The sequence below is a fragment of the Natator depressus genome, chromosome 3 (assembly GCF_965152275.1).
Source record: "Natator depressus isolate rNatDep1 chromosome 3, rNatDep2.hap1, whole genome shotgun sequence".
NCBI classification, from domain to species: Eukaryota; Metazoa; Chordata; order Testudines; family Cheloniidae; genus Natator; species Natator depressus.
Genome location: NC_134236.1, coordinates 23,189,987 through 23,206,797, shown reverse-complemented (window position 1 = coordinate 23,206,797; position 16,811 = coordinate 23,189,987). Strand labels below are relative to the sequence as shown.

The 16,811-nt window shown below is 45.2% G+C and overlaps 1 protein-coding gene across 5 annotated transcripts in view; it reads right to left on the bottom strand.

Annotated features, from left to right (window-relative positions):
- The window catches only part of LDAH (lipid droplet associated hydrolase), a 173,454-nt gene extending 156,907 nt beyond the window's left edge, over window positions 1-16,547 (bottom strand). For 3 of the 5 annotated variants that reach the window (XM_074947526.1, XM_074947528.1, XM_074947527.1), the window contains exon 1: window positions 13,857-14,021. In XM_074947526.1, coding sequence (XP_074803627.1) covers window positions 13,857-13,887 — 31 coding nt within the window. In that variant the 5' untranslated portion in view covers window positions 13,888-14,021. Of the gene's footprint in view, window positions 1-13,856; window positions 14,022-15,641 lie in introns of those variants that run through there. The other 2 variants (XM_074947530.1, XM_074947529.1) reach the window with 2 other exon arrangements.
- Window positions 16,548-16,811: the final 264 nt, after the last annotated feature.

Here is a 16,811-nt window from a genome sequence, read left to right as displayed (position 1 = left end):
AAGACTGCTGGTAAGGAAGGCCTTTGTTACCCCGGAAGGGGGAAACATACATAGTGAGAAGAAAAGGAGTACTTGTGGCACCTTAGAGACTAACCAATTTATTTGAGCATAAAAGCTTATGCTCAAATAAATTGGTTAGTCTCTAAGGTGCCACAAGTACTCCTTTTCTTTTTGCGAATACAGACTAACACGGCTGCTACTCTGAAACCATACATAGTGAGGTGACTGGAGGACCAAGTCACAAAGAGGGACCACACAGCCTCAGAGAGTGAAAGAAAAAGCAGCAGCCAGGCATGCAGCGAGCAGCAGAAGGGGGCCTCACATCTGTAAAGAGCTAATCCCCAGAGCTCCACCTGCAGCGAGTGGACCCCATGACAGGCTCAACAAGACTAACATACCAGCCTCACTAAACACAGAATGGGAGGTGATATCAGCATGGCATACTGATGTGTGTTACCACCATCATCTATAATTTGTATTCAGATAAGGCCCAACTGAGATCAGAGCCCTCATTGTGGTAGGTGATGTCCAAACAGATAGTAAAAGACAGTCCCTACCCTAAAGACCTTATGATCTAAATAGACAAGTCAGATAAAGGGTGGCAGAGGAAAGCACTGGAGAAGTTACTTGCCCAACATCACAGCCAGTCAATGGTCAAACTGGAAATAGAATTCACATTTCTTAGGCCACAGTCCAGTACCCTGCCTCCCAGCCTTGTTTGTACTCTCAACCTCACTTCCACTATAATGTCGTTTTTGTCTGGAAATATTTATAGGATGGATGCAAGGAAAGGTCTTCATCGTCTAAAGCTACGTTGGCTTGTTCAAATTATATATCTGTGTCAAAATTTAATTTCAGTGTGTTTTCTTAATTCTTTAACCATCTGAATACAGCAATGAAAAAGAAAACAATGCACTATAATATGAACATATAAGGGCCACACAAATATAACAACCAATACGTATATTCATCATTTAGAAACTTTCTATTGTCCAAGTGGAGGTCACCTGGGAACTGAATAATTTTGTCAACCAGGAGCTTTTGTTCACCTCTAGACACATCTGTAATATTAGTCAAAAAGGTGTGTGTGTGTTCATCAACTCACTAGTTATGAATAAAAATGTCATCAACGTGAACTATGACACACATGTGAATGTTTGCCAAAAGGATCATTTATCAAGAAGTGGCAGGTGCATTTGTCAAACCAGAAGACTTGTAAAGTCATAAGCATTGGCCTTGTTTCAATGTTATTTTATACATATATCATCTCTTGGGGCTGTGACCCAAGAAACCCTTACTACCAACTGGCAAAGTGGTTACAGGAATGTCCTGATTCTGTTATGTACATTCTGCTTCAAAGAATGCCATGTGAGGTCTTAAATGTATCAAGGTACGAGTCACCACAAGAATTAAAAAAAAACAAAACAGGTTTTCTCTCAGACAAGAGATCTTTATTCACCGCTCTCTGTGTCAGATGTAAACCAAACACTGAAAACTAACGTAATGGATACCCATTTACATATGAAATCAACAGAGAAGGAGCACTCGGGAAAAAGAAGCCCTGGGTGGTTATACTGTCTCTATGTACAGACAAACTTTTTCCGACACTTATGAAGTAAATGGGCAATGCGTTTACATTGATGAAAATGGGAGATCAGCCAACCTTGGTCGAAATGCTGCAGAGGACTTTTGGGGGTGAGATAAACTTCTTGAGATCAGAAGTTAACCTGTTAAAGTTTGGTCTCTAGAAAGCAAGTTATGATTTTGTTTTATATGCAAGCCTTTGTTGCCAATATTCTGACTCATTAACATTTAAATCTTTGATAATAAACTTATTCTTGTTTTCAGTATTCATATATCTACGTGCTGTAACATTAAGCAAGGTGATGATCCTGAGCTGAATTCTACAAGCTGGTGTGCATAGTGGTCCTTTAGGGACAGCAGACCTGGTATTTGTGTCCAGTGGAGAAGGGGATGAACACTACAGGGAAACACTTCAAAAGGACTCAGGGACTGGAGTGCACTCACTGTTAACCCACAAGGCAAAGAAAGAGCTGGCATAGCCCAGAAGAGTGTGTTTGGGTGATTAACACGCTGGTGGTGTCAAGGAGCCAACACCCAGGTAAACACAAGCAAGACCCTCTCATACTATAGGCAGGGGGTAACAAGGTGACAACTCTCAGTCTTGGGTACCCTGAGAACCATCACAGGGGCTACTGTGATAAATGGGCCTGCATGTTTACCCTAAACATAAGCTCAACTGTGAAGAACAAGTGAAAGTTCATAAAGTGTCACAATTACTTATAACAATGAATGTTAATGGAAATAGGTGCAAAAACGAGACAAAGACTGAATTAATCCAAATGAAAAGGCATACTGAGATAACTCAATGACTGTGTTAAGATGATGTCTGGTAAACAAAAGAAGTGTGGAACTGGAAATCCAGGAACCAAATATGGTGAGTCGGAAATGAGGCCTAACTGGTGAACAAAATAATGAAGGGATGGGCAATTCCAGCCATCACTCCCTTTTGGGGTCCTTTAAAAAAAGAGAGACTTTGGGAGGTTAATGCAACCATTAGCAAAGCTTTTTACACGGTCTCCCACAGTATTCTTGCCAGCAAGTTAAAGAAGTATGGCCTGGATGAATGGACTTGGAATTGGCGGCTGTGATTGCAGAGCCCTTGGCCATTATCTTTGAAAACTCGTGGCGAACGGGGGAAGTCCCGGATGACTGGAAAAAGGCTAATGTAGTGCCAATCTTTAAAAAAGGGAAGGAGGAGGATCCTGGGAACTACAGGCCAGTCAGCCTCACCTCAGTCCCTGGAAAAATCATGGAGCAGGTCCTCAAAGAATCAATCCTGAAGCACTTACATGAGAGGAAAGTGATCAGGAACAGTCAGCATGGATTCACCAAGGGAAGGTCATGCCTGACTAATCTAATCGCCTTTTATGATGAGATTACTGGTTCTGTGGATGAAGGGAAAGCTGTGGATGTATTGTTTCTTGACTTTAGCAAAGCTTTTGACACGATCTCCCACAATATTCTTGTCAGCAAGTTAAGGAAGTATGGGCTAGATGAATGCACTATAAGGTGGGTAGAAAGCTGGCTAGATTGTCGGGCTCAACGGGTAGTGATCAATGGCTCCATGTCTAGTTGGCAGCCGGTGTCAAGTGGAGTGCCCCAGGGGTCGGTCCTGGGGCCGGTTTTGTTCAATATCTTCATAAATGATCTGGAGGATGGTGTGGATTGCACTCTCAGCAAATTTGCAGATGATACTAAACTGGGAGGAGTGGTAGATACGCTGGAGGGGAGGGATAGGATACAGAAGGACCTAGACAAATTGGAGGATTGGGCCAAAAGAAATCTGATGAGGTTCAATAAGGATAAGTGCAGGGTCCTGCACTTAGGATGGAAGAATCCAATGCACCGCTACAGACTAGGGACCGAATGGCTAGGCAGCAGTTCTGCGGAAAAGGACCTAGGGGTGACAGTGGACGAGAAGCTGGATATGAGTCAACAGTGTGCCCTTGTTGCCAAGAAGGCCAATGGCATTTTGGGATGTATAAGTAGGGGCATAGCGAGCAGATCGAGGGATGTGATCGTTCCCCTCTATTCGACACTGGTGAGGCCTCATCTGGAGTACTGTGTCCAGTTTTGGGCCCCACACTACAAGGATGTGGATAAATTGGAGAGAGTCCAGCGAAGGGCAACAAAAATGATTAGGGGTCTAGAGCACATGACTTATGAAGAGAGGCTGAGGGAGCTGGGATTGTTTAGTCTGCAGAAGAGAAGAATGAGGGGGGATTTGATAGCTGCTTTCAACTATCTGAAAGGGGGTTCCAAAGAGGATGGCTCTAGACTGTTCTCAATGGTAGCAGATGACAGAACGAGGAGTAATGGTCTCAAGTTGCAATGGGGGAGGTTTAGATTGGATATTAGGAAAAACTTTTTCACTAAGAGGGTGGTGAAACACTGGAATGCGTTACCTAGGGAGGTGGTAGAATCTCCTTCCTTAGAGGTTTTTAAGGTCAGGCTTGACAAAGCCCTGGCTGGGATGATTTAACTGGGAATTGGTCCTGCTTCGAGCAGGGGGTTGGACTAGATGACCTTCTGGGGTCTCTTCCAACCCTGATATTCTATGATTCTATGACTATAAGGTGGATAGAAACTTGGCTAGATTGTCAGGCTCAACGGGTAGTGATCAATGGCTCCATGTCTAGTTGGCAGCCGGTATCAAGTGGTGTGCCCCAAGGGTCGGTCCTGGGGCCGGTTTTGTTCAATATCTTCATAAATGATCTGGAGGATGGTGTGGATTGCACTCTCAGCAAGTTTGCAGATGACACTAAACTGGGAGGAGAGGTAGATACGCTGGAGGGTAGGGATAGGATACAGAGGGACCTAGACAAATTAGAGGATTGGGCCAAAAGAAATCTGATGAGGTTCAACAAGGACAAGTGCAGAGTCCTGCTCTTAGGACGGAAGAACCCCATGCACCGCTACAGACTAGGGACCGAATGGCTCGTCAGCAGTTCTGCAGAAAAGGACCTAGGGGTTACAGTGGACGAGAAGCTGGATATGAGTCAACAGTGTGCCCTTGTTGCCAAGAAGGCCAATGGCATTTTGGGATGTATATGTAAGGGTATTGCCAGCAGATCGAGGGACGTGATCGTTCCCCTCTATTCGACATTGGTGAGGTCTCATTTGGAGTACTGTGTCCAGTTTTGGGCGCCACACTACAAGAAGGATGCGGAAAAGTTGGAAAGAGTCCAGCGGAGGGCAACAAAAATGATGAGGGGACTGGAACACATGACTTACGAGGGAAGGCTGAGGGAACTGGGATTGTTTAGTCTGTGGAAGAGAAGAATGAGGGGGGATTTGATAGCTGCTTTCAACTACCTGAAAGGGGGTTCCAAAGAGGATGGATCTAGACTGTTCTCAGTGGTAGCTGATGACAGAACAAGGAGTAATGGTCTCAAGTTGCAGTGGGGGAGGTTTAGGTTGGATATTAGGAAAAACTCTCTCACTAGGAGGGTGGTGAAACACTGGAATGCGTTACCTAGGGAGGTGGTGGAATGTCCTTCCTTAGATATTTTTAAGGTCAGGCTTGACAAAGCCCTGGCTGGGATGATTTAGTTGGGGACTGGTCCTGCTTTGAGCAGGGGGTTGGACTAGATGACCTCCTGAGGTCCCTTCCAACCCTGATATTCTATGATTATCAACAGAAAGAATAGAAAGGAGTGAGTTTTCCATTATGACTGCCCACCTCATCCCCCAACATCTCCTGGGACCATAGGATCCAGCATAACATCACTGGGCCTTCATCATCCTACTCCCAGGAGATGTCCTGACCAGATCGGAATAAAGAGAGAACTCAGTTGACATCACCAGCTCTGGCTAAATCCCAAACACCATCTCGCATGTGAGGTTTAGTCGCTCTCCCCACCCTCCCACCTTGTGTGTCCTTTTCCTTCCTCACCTTATTTCTTCTCTTTCCTATCTCTCTCCTTTTGCCTCCTGTTTAACAGAAGTCCGGTTTAGCCAAAAACGCCTGTATATTTTGCAACATTGCTGTAAGCCTATGACCAAAGAGGCAGTTAAAAGCAATGTCTTAAATAGCTTGATAATGGTACAAGTTTGCCAGGTCTCAGAATGGCTGATAAAACCATGCACTGTGCCGGTATTTTACTAGACCTTCGCTGCTTCAAAGAGTCAACACCAGGGGCAGAAGCTGCATTTTCTATCTGTGCTGTTCTGCTCTTTTCTCTCCCCTCTTATGTGTGTTTGCCTCATTCTATCTTCTAGGAAACGGAATCAGATTTTAACCAACAACCGTGATAACAACAGTTTCGGCCCATCTCAGCTAACTTTTTCTCTTTTCCCCCCAAAAAGACAGTTATTACTAGCTAAGGGTTTTTTCCCATCTGAAGACTCTCTCCAGCTAAAGAGAAAGGGAACAAGGGATGTTGTTAAAATAAAAGCCTTACTTTTAATACCCTATATTTCAAATGCTTAACCTTTTCTCTCCCCTCCCTCTTTTTTCTGTATCCTTAATAAAGGGTTTTAAATATTTTTAAGGGCATATTTGCCATGACACTGAGCAGGCTGTATATCAAATGCTGAACCTTGGTTAAAACTGTTTAATGTTGGACAGTTACAGAATTGTGTTAATACCTTTAATGCTGGTCCTATACATTCCATTGAAATACAACAGAGCTCAGTCAAGGGCTCACTGAAATCAATGAGCAAACTATCATAAGCTTCAATGGACATTAGTTTAGGCCTTACACTCTTCTAATTTAAGATCCAGACCTCAGGCCTTTCTTAAACCATTAAGGACGGGTCTAAATACAGTTGGAGCACTAAATCAATTTACGTGAAATTGGTGGAGCCACCCTTTGTGTGGGCACTTTTAATCTGAAATACGAATATCTATACCAAGGGGCATTGCACCAATTTAACTACATCAATTTCTAAACTGGATTTTAATTGAATCAGAGTTCAAACTGTGTGTAGAGAAGGCCAAGATCTGGACAGAGGGAAAAAACAATACTTTTTTTCTACTTTCAGGTGTATGTGATACAGAAATGTAAATCATGAAGTGCTTTTTCAGAGTACCAAATTACTGTATATAAAGCATAATATCAAAAGAAAATGAGGGTAATAAATAGACAAACAGACTGTAGGCTGCAATTTAAATTGAAACAATGAGTCAGCAATACAGATTATATGAGGTCCAGAGTTCCACCAGAGCTAGACTGTAAGCAAATTAAATTTTCATTGCAATGAATGTGGGGGGGGGGGGGAGAGGAGGGAGGGAAGGCAGTGTTTTCTTTTAAATAGCATTAATGAAGAGTTTCTGGTAGCTCAAGGGGTATGGGTGGCCTGCATACTTTTGCAGCAACGGCATCTCAGCTCTATTCCCCACTGCTGTCCTAAATTTCTATGTGGGCGTGTTCAGCAGCACAGCGATAAGCATGAAGTCCCAAGGGGTTATAGATTTATTGTATATTTCACTCTCATACAACATCTTCTACATTAGGATCTCAACGCATTCCACAAATATGAATGAATTAAGCTTCACAGCACCCATAGGAGGTAAGTGGTGTTAGTTTCTCTCTCTCTAAAATAGAAGACAGACATGACTTTCTAAAGGGCGGAAGAATCCTATATTAAAAGACACACATAGAACCCAGAGTTCCCAACACCAGGCCCTGATTTACCCACAAAAGATAATTGAGTTGATTTTAAGTATCCAAGGTTCAGGGAAAGGCACAGTCAACTCTTTTTCGCTTTTGTTTCACTGTTTACTTTAAGGAACCCTAACAGATTTGGTAGGACCAAAACCTGATTTGCCCAGTCATTTTCTTACATCTCCTCTATAGTTTGAGTGAGTGCAATGCTTTGCACATACTTATTTTAAAATGAACAACTGTGTCAACACACATTTTTCCAAAATAAAGTTGCAAGACACAATAAGCAACTGCATAAGACCAAAAGAAAGAGTTTGAGTGAAGAAAAACAATTTCAGTTTTAAAAAAACGGTTCAGTTTAAAACTTCTTCTGGGTTTGACTTAATCATTAAGAAATAAAACAGATCTTACGAATTCATCGTAATGATTGGAAGTCCCTTTGCAAATTACTGAATTTTGCAAAATCTGTGAAAAAATGGGGGAAGTGGAACAAGGATACTGCACTATAACTTTGCTCATTTATTCTGACAAATATACTTATGTTTTAATTACAGCAGACCCTTGCTAATCAACATTTGACAAATATGCAAATAGAAATAGTAATTCCTCCCCATTCCTCAAAGATTCTTCAATAGCAGAGTAACTCAAGTAAGGTCTCATTCTTCTGCATTATTTTCAAATATTCTGCAACCAAGTGACATAAATAATTAAACCTAATGATTGTCAAAATAAAGGATGCATTACCCTTGCTTTATTAAATTGCTCAATATTCAAAAAATCTACAAACTTCAGTAAATTGTACTTGCTTTGTTAGAAAGTCAGTGGTATTAGCTGGGATTTACACTTGAGCAACAGAGTTCAAAATCTGGTCTAACTACCTTGTTCTGAAGAGTTTGCATATAATCTGATCCTACAATATCTTATTCACAGAAGCAAGTCTCATAGGAGCAGTGAAATTCTGGCCACATTGAAGTCAATTGCAAGACTCCTTTTGACTTCACTAGGGCCAGGATTTCACTTGAGAACTCCAGTGGGACATGAATGAGGACTACTGACATGAATAGGATTTGAAGGATCAGTTCATAAATCAGACAAAAAATGAAGGAATGCAACAAATTTAGTTTGGATTCATAGGCCAGAAACATGTCTTTTTGGTTAAGGTGCCTTTTCTTGCTATAGTTTTAATACAGCAGGGCTTTGATTTTATAGCACATGTATGCTGTAGTGTCAACTTGGAAGCAAGAATGGATGCTAGAAGGAAAGACAATTAAGCAGATAAGAATTTATACCAAACACTTGTAATTAGTATCTAATAAAAACTGCCTGTGAAAAAATCCTCAGTAATAATATTGCATGAGCCCAGGGGTTTTAGCTCCAGGCTGCTGAATTTTTCCCCCCTATGATAAATCATAAGATAAACTGCTGAAAAATATTATCAGCAAAGAAGTTTGGGTGGTTTTTTTAAAACCTGGTCCGTAAAAACAAAACAAAAACAAAAACAAAAACTCAGGGCTACATGTTCAGCTGGCATAAATCAGGATTGCTCCATTGACTCCACTGTCTCTAGATGTCAGATTATAGTATTTAGGGGAATCAGTGCACCCAGTTATTCACCAGGAGGAGATTGTCAATTCTATTATCTATGCAGTTCTCCTCCCATTTACACTGATGTACCTTCAGTCTCGTCCAAATTACAATAGTGTAAGTGAAATAAGCATTATGCCCTAACAATCTCCCTTTCCACATACAGTAACTGCCCGTCTATCTGGCGATATTTCTGATATAACAGTCAAGCTGCTATGTGATGCCATTACTTGGCTGCAGGCTTAACTTGCAAGAATCACTCAGAGGATTTTCAACCAAATACAAATTCTTCACCTTTCAATATTGGTTCACATCCAACCAAGATCAGTGGTTAATGAAATGAAGCCATTATTATCAGGGCCATAACGAGTAGCTGGTCTCACTCCAGTTCTTGTAAACAAATGTCCATGTGAAAAAAACTACTAGTGACTCCCTTTGAACAGCCTCAGCAGAGGCCAGTGTGTGAGTGGGCACAAAAGCACTTTGGCAAAGCAGAGTGGGGAAGCTCGCATTGTTGCTGCCTGTGGACAAATAGGGGATTTCTTTCTGCACAGCTTTCAGTCCCGCAACTACAACAAGAGGAACGGTACTTATGAAGAAAGACTTAAAAGTTAATCATTTTTATTTTATTTTTATTTGTGTGTGGGATACAACATAATTTGACACCAAATGTCAACCAAACACTATGAAAAGCAAAGAAATAAGCAGCAAACGTACCCAACACCCCTCTCATAAACCTCAAATAACTCCCCTTCCACCACCCACAGCCCACATACTTCCACTCTCATCCCAAACATGGGCATATTCTTGCTGCTTACCATGCCCCTCCTACTTCCCTCCCAGCCTCAATACGTACTAGAGTCGATTGGTTTAAACGTTTAAGAGCTAAACATAGGAGAAGAGTGTGACTGAACAGCCCCATCTGGAGCACCCTTCTGTGGCGGGACACAGCATGATACGCATCTATGCCTCAGCTTCCCCTCTCAGGGAACCCAATAACTCCATGCAAGCTTATCCACTAGTCCATCAGCACAGTTTATTACCAGACACAGTTCATTTAATCCTGAATGAAGTCTCAACACATATAGTTCATTTCTCACCCCAATGCAGTCATTAAGATCACCCAACATCTCATCCAGTAACACCCCATACATCACACACCGGCATCTTCAAACATGCTCACACTCTCTGTCAATCCTCCCCTGTCCTTGTACCAGAACAGCCACCCTCCTACTTATAACTGAAGTGCAACCACACTTTTCCCAATGAGAACCCGCACAGCCTCCTTGCCAGGGGAGCATCCCTTACCTCCCCTGCTCTCTCATAGTTCCTCTGGATTCAGCTCTCTGCCCCTGGAGAGGTCAGCAGGTGAACTCTTCTGCTGCTGCCCTGCATTCAGCCCTCTCTGGCCCTTGGTTCCAGCTCTCTGGCTTAGAACCACAGGCACATCCCTCTGGTACTGGTCCTCCTGCCTTCAACCCTCTATCTCTATGACTTCATAGAATCATAGAATATCAGGGTTGGAAGGGACCTCAGGAGGTCATCTAGTCCAACCCCCTGCTCAAAGCAGGACCAATCCCTGACTAAATCATCCCAGCCAGGGCTTTGTCAAGCCTGACCTTAAAAACCTCAAAGGAAGGAGATTCCACCACCTCACTAGGTAACACATTCCAGTGCTTCACCACCCTCCTAGTGAAAAAGTTTTTCCTAATATCCAACCTAAATCTCCCGCACTGCAACTTGAGACCATTACTCCTTGTTCTGTCATCTGCTACCACTGAGAATAGTCTAGATCCATCCTCTTTGGAACCCCCTTTCAAGTAGTTGAAAGCACCTATCAAATCCCCACTCATTCTTTTCTTCCACAGACTAAACAATCCTAGTTCCCTCAGCCTCTCCTCAGAAGTCATGTGTTCCAGTCCCCTAATGGTTTTTGTTGCCCTCCGCTGGATGCTGGACTTGGGGACTACCACCCAGCAAACACCTCTTGCTGCTCTCCTACCTTCAGCCTTCTCCTGGGTCCCAAGCATACAGTCTCTGGAAGCTCTCAGCTGCCCTTTCCTTACTGATTCCGATTCACAAGCTGTGTCTCTGTTCCTCCATAGACCCCAGGTGCTGCCCGCCCTCTTAGCTGGCCAAATGGGAGAACTATTCTGGTACAGGGACGCTGGACCTACTTCATAGAGAGGGGCCAGCCACCCTGTGACAGGGAGCATGATGAGTAGCAAGGATCCTGTGGGGTGGCTGTGGGCCCTGAGAGAAGCATGATCATAGAACATCAGGGTTGGAAGGGACCTCAGGAGGTCATCTAGTCCAAAACCCTGCTCAAAGCAGGACCAATCCCCAATTTTTTTTTTTTTGGGGGGGGGGGGGGACATCTGCTTGGAATTATGGGAAGAGGAAGCACGATGTGCAAGTGAAGCGGTGAGGGAGCACAGCACCTAGCCCAATGGAGTATTGGTCCAAGACTGCAGCTTTTAGGTACTACCGATATACAGATAACAAATAGGGCTGTGTTTGATAGAGATGTGAGAAAAATGAGATATGAGTTGAAGAGGGTGGTGTACATGAGAGATGGAGGAGAGAAGTTATTTGATGATCCATAGGTGGGGGCAAAGGGAGACTGTATGTGGCAATACTGTGGCTGAGCAGGTGGCCTGAAGTAGGGAGTAGTTCAGTGCTTCTGTACTAAGGTACTGTTGCTTGAAGGGTTTCCTTGGCACTTCAAGGCAGTAATGTCACTGGGAGTTGTTGACATGCCACTACTTTGGCAACAAGACTCTCAACTCCTACGACTTTGCTCCTGGGTGCAATATAGTCAAGCCCAGGTATCCATGCTTGAAGCTGATGACTCAGCTCCCCAGCACACCAAGCCAGCTATACTGATGGAGAGCCCTTTAAGTACCAATATCTTGGCACAACCACTGGGCTCCTCCCATTACAGGGTCAAAGCTCTGGCCACCCCAGTTCAGTCCCCAGCGCGCACACACCTCTACCTCTTCACCCTCGGCCCCAAAAATGCCCCATTCACGTAATACGATGGCCGCATCTCAAGATAGTGAATTTTTTCATTTAAGATAACACTTTTTCTACAGGGAAACAGAAATGAAAGTTTCTATCAGAGAAAAGTGTGTTTGATGGAGAGATCTGAGTGAAAGAGTGGTCAATGCTTTCAGAGAGGGAGGAAATTCGGAGCACAAAGGACAGAAGACAATTCTTCTCTCACTCTGTCTTAAGAGAGGATGGTGGTTTACAAGGAGTAGCAGGAAAGGAAACAATTATCATACTGAACAGTTATAGACACTTCAATTTAACTCTTACTTTGGGCCTAACTTCCATCCCTCTTCATTAGCAATTATTTTCCTGGTAGCAAATCAATCTCTCCTATCTCAGGAAAAGAGAATGTGTCCCTCATTCTCAACCTTAGTTTTCATTCCTCCTTTCTCAATTATCCTCTATTTGAAGCATTTTTCCGTCTCTACTACATGTTCCACTCCCCGCCCTTCCCTTTGAGCACAAACCCGCCTCCGCTTCAAGACTCATGCACTAATTCAGGGATCGGCAACCTTTGGCACGTGACCCATCAGGGAAATCTGCTGCCGGCCGGGATGGTTTGTTTACCGGCAGCACCCGCAGGTTCGGCCGATCACAGCTCCCACTGGCCACGGTTCGTCATTCCAGGCCAATGGGGACTGCAGGAAGCAGCGTGGGCCGAGGGATATCATCTTAGCTATGCTTTTTATGTAGCCTGTTGTAAAACTAGGCAAATATCTAGAGAAGTTAATATACCCCGTGGAAGACCTCTGAGTAGCCCTAGGGGAACACATACCCTTGGTTGAGAACTACTGGCTTAGGACACATCCCTGTCATTGGTGTCTCCCATTGGCTAGTTTAGGGAGTTCCATACCTAGTGAGCAAGATTTTGTGCATTGCATTCTAAGTTGCCTATCTCTCCCTGAGCACTGTATAGGGAGCGTAGACTCCTGACTTGGCTTAGTGGATCTCAGAGCTTATCCTGTGATTTTCTAGGCATCTAAAAGTATAATGCTGTGTGATGCTCAGCATTGCAATGCTTAAGTCCCTTTGTCAGTCCCACCTTTTGTTTATAAAAAGAACAGGAGTACTTGTGGCACCTTAGAGACTAACACATTTATTAGAGCATAAGCTTTCATGGGCTACAGCCCGAAGCTTATGCTCTAATAAATTTGTTAGTCTCTAAAGTGCCACTAGTACTCCTGTTCTTTTTGCGGATACAGACTAACAGGGCTGCTACTCTGAAACCTTTTGTTTATAGGGACTTGGGCCATGGAGTTTTTCTTCTTACTTGTATTATAGAGGCATCATGTAAATTTAAGAGACTACTTACATAACAAATATTCTGAGAGATTTTACCTGAGAATTAGTAATATCACAGAAAAAATATTACGACTGGTAACATTATTACTATATCGATTTTACTGAATGCATAACTGCATAAACTTACTTCTTGCAATATTGTTATAGCATGAGAAATTTAATGCAGTATTATTCCACAATTAGTATAACTGCATCATCATTGTGTCAGAATTACTGTACACAATATTACCTATAATGTACTATTCCAGCACTATTATAGTACGCAACACTGTGCTACAATTAGTATTTTTTCTTGCACTATTGGTGCATGAGAATACACTGCATGCAACATCATTCGGCAAGGCAGTGCTGTTTCTTGCGCTATGATAACCGTCTACACGCAGCACCAGCCTGCAAAGAAGCGCTGCTCTTTGCACGAGCAGCGCTTTGCGTGCGAGGTTCTTTGGGCATGATCTTGGACAGGAATTGATCTGATACCGGGAGACCGGCAGCAGCGTTATCCCTTGCACAGCTGCGGAGCCCTGCACTGACAAACCCTGCAGGCAGCAAGGTCCCCTGCCCGGCAGCTCCCGGGCGGGGAGGCGGCAGTCCCATTGCCTCACCCCCCTGCACGGCACGGAGGGCCGCCGCCGGGAGGCCGGGCCCCGCCCTAGCAGGAAAGCGCCGGGCCGCAGCTCCGGAGCAGGGATGGAAATCCCCGGGCCGGACCCCCGCGGCACATACCTGCCCCGGCGCCCAGCATGTCCGCGGTCATTGGGCTGCACGCGCCGGCTGCCGAGCGGCGTCTGCCAGGCCGGGCGGAAGGAGGGCGCGTCCCGGCTTCTTCCGCCCGGCAGCGGAGGCCCAGAGACCAGGGCGGGGCGGGGCAAGCCTGGCGCGCGCTGTGTCGCGGCCGCGCGACGCGTCTCTCCCGCGGCGGTGGGCGGGATCGGTGTCCCAGGCCGTGATGGCGCCTGCGCATCCCCTTTCCACTCCCCCGCCCCGGGCGCCATGGAGACCGCTGGAATTCGGTCCCCGGGGTGGGGTCCCCATGGTGGCAGCCTGCTGGCTGGCGCAGTCCTGGGGGACCGCAGCAGGCGCCTGGCACCCTCCTGCATGCCGCACACAGGGGCACGGGCACCCCCCTGCGAGGAGCCCTTGGCAGCAGGGCCTGACTGCCTGCGTAGCCGGGGGGGGGGGGGAGGGAACCCTGCTGGTGCAAGCTGCTTGTCCCTTTCCAGTAAGGTGACCAGCTAGCAAGTGTGAAAAATCGGGATTGGGGGCACGGAGAAAGAGAATAGGTGCCTATAAAAAACAAAGCCCCAAATATTGGGATTGTCCAATCTGGGTGCAGGCAGCTCAGTGGGGGATCTGGGTATTGGGGGGGATTTGGAAGCAGAGGGGTTTGTTGGGGGGTTCTGGGTGCAACAGTAATGGGACTCTGCGGGGGGGGGTCCAAGTGAAGATAGTTGGAGCTCAGCGGGGAAGGGCGTCTGGCTGTGGAGGGGGGAATAGAGCTTGGAAGGGGGGTCTGGGTGTGGCAGGTTCAGTGGGGGGGGGGGATCCAGGTGCAGCTGGTTGGGGGTCAGTGGGATGGGGATCCAGGCAACTCATTGGGGTGGTCCAGGTGCAGGGGAAGTGTAGCTTGGCAGGGGAGATTCTGGATATGGAGGGGTGAGGCTCGGCAGGAGGGTCTGGGTATGAGTATGAGGGGGTCTGGATGTGCAGGGGTTGGTCGGATGGAGGAACAGCTCCCTGTACAGTGATCCCCCTCCCTGCAGCTGTGGAGCGATGGGTGAAGGGGTGTTTGCAGAGCTTCCTGGAGCCAGGGGAGAAATCTGGGGGTGGGTCTGACATAGCCCTGGATGCTGTGCAGGGGAAGAGGAAGTCCCCTCTTCCCCAGTCCAGCTGTGACTAGCAGCTGAGGATGGGAGCCACCAGCCGGGTCTTCCCCAGTCCCGCCCCCAGCTCCACAGTGATTTACATCTCTGCTGGCTGCCCTGGGCACCCAAAACATTCTGCTGGGAAGGATCACATGACCGCTCTTGTGGTTTCCCTCTGCTTCCCTGTCAGAAAGTCATTTTTCTGTGGGGAAGCAAAGAAATCTGCGGGGGACAAATTCTGCGCATTTGTAGTGGCGCAGAATTCCCCCAGGAGTAACAGAATATCTAACACATACAGAGAATAAAGTAGTTTCAATGTAACATGCATATAAAGATCCCACATACACAAAGGCTTTTAATCTTAGGGTTTCAATCTAACCCCATACTTAATACAATGTGGTATACATGGTCTCCATATATACATATGAGAAAACATTATCATGTTCACAGATTAAAAATAAAACATTTACTTAAACACTAACCATTTAACATTTAATATCTAACATTTAATATTTAACATCTTGTAAGTGGTGATCAGCAGCCACAGGATGGGTAGGGGAGATCTCATTCAGATGCAGGCATCCACTTTATTAACAGACACACCCAGGCTCTCTTAAATAACAGGTAGAAAGAAGATCAGACTTACACTTCTGCTTTGTCAGTGTTAAGGATGATGACGTCACCGCCTGGAGATGATGGATGTTACTGCTTTCCTGGAGCTACTGCTGCTGCCTTAGAAGCTACTGCCTGTGTAGCAGTGGTTGCTGCTGGCCGCTGCTGCTGGCAGGTAGCTGCTCTGAGGGCCATTGCCAAGGCAACCTCAGAGTTCTGCTGCTGTTCTCAGGAAAGTTCCACCTTTGCTGCTGCTTTTCTTCTTTGTTTTTTTCCAGGTAGCATTCTCCTCCTCGGGTGTCTCGCCGCCTCTGCTCACCCAGGAACCACAAATCCACTACAACTCACCCTGCTAGCTGTCGACCATATAGGCTGCTTGCTCTGTCAATGGCAGCTCATCTCAGCCAATCAGCTTCCAGATATTAGCAAAATTCTAGATCTTTCCTGTGACATCATTCCTATTTTTAGATAGCTAAGCTCCTCCTTCTGATGCCATCTTGGGTAGAACTCCTTCCTCTCACCTATTTTTAGATAACAGAGCTCCTCCCTCTGAATTGTTGGAACCTTCCGCAATTTTCCCCTCTAAATTTAAACTACATCATCCCTGTCTCCGCTGTTTTGACATAGTGAATGCCAGTGAAAATGAGGTAGGATCAGAGGCTAAAATAGGAAAAGAACAAGTTAAAAATTACTTAGACAAGTTAGATGTCCTCACGTCACCAGAGCCTGTGAAATGAATCCTAGAATACTCAAGGAGCTGACTGAGGAGATATCTGAGCCATTGTCAATTATCTTTGAAAAGTCATGGAAGACGGGAGAGATTCCAGAAGACTGGAAAAGGGCAAATATAGTGCCAATTTACAAAAAGGGAAATAAAGGCAACCACGGGAATTACAGACCAGTCAGCTTAACTTCTGTACACGGAAAGAAAATGGAGCTAATAATTAAGCAATCAATTTGCAAACATCTAGAAGATAATAAGATAAGTAAGAGTCAGCCTGAATTTGTCAAGAACAAATCGTGTCAAAGCAACTTTATAGCTTTCTTTGACAGGGTAACAAGCCTTGTGGATGGGGGGAAGCGGTAGACGTGGTATATATTGACTTTAGTAAAGCTTTTGATACTGTCTCACATGACCTTCTCATAAACAAACTAAGGAAATGCAACATAGATGAAGCTTCTATAAGGTGGGTATAAAACTGGT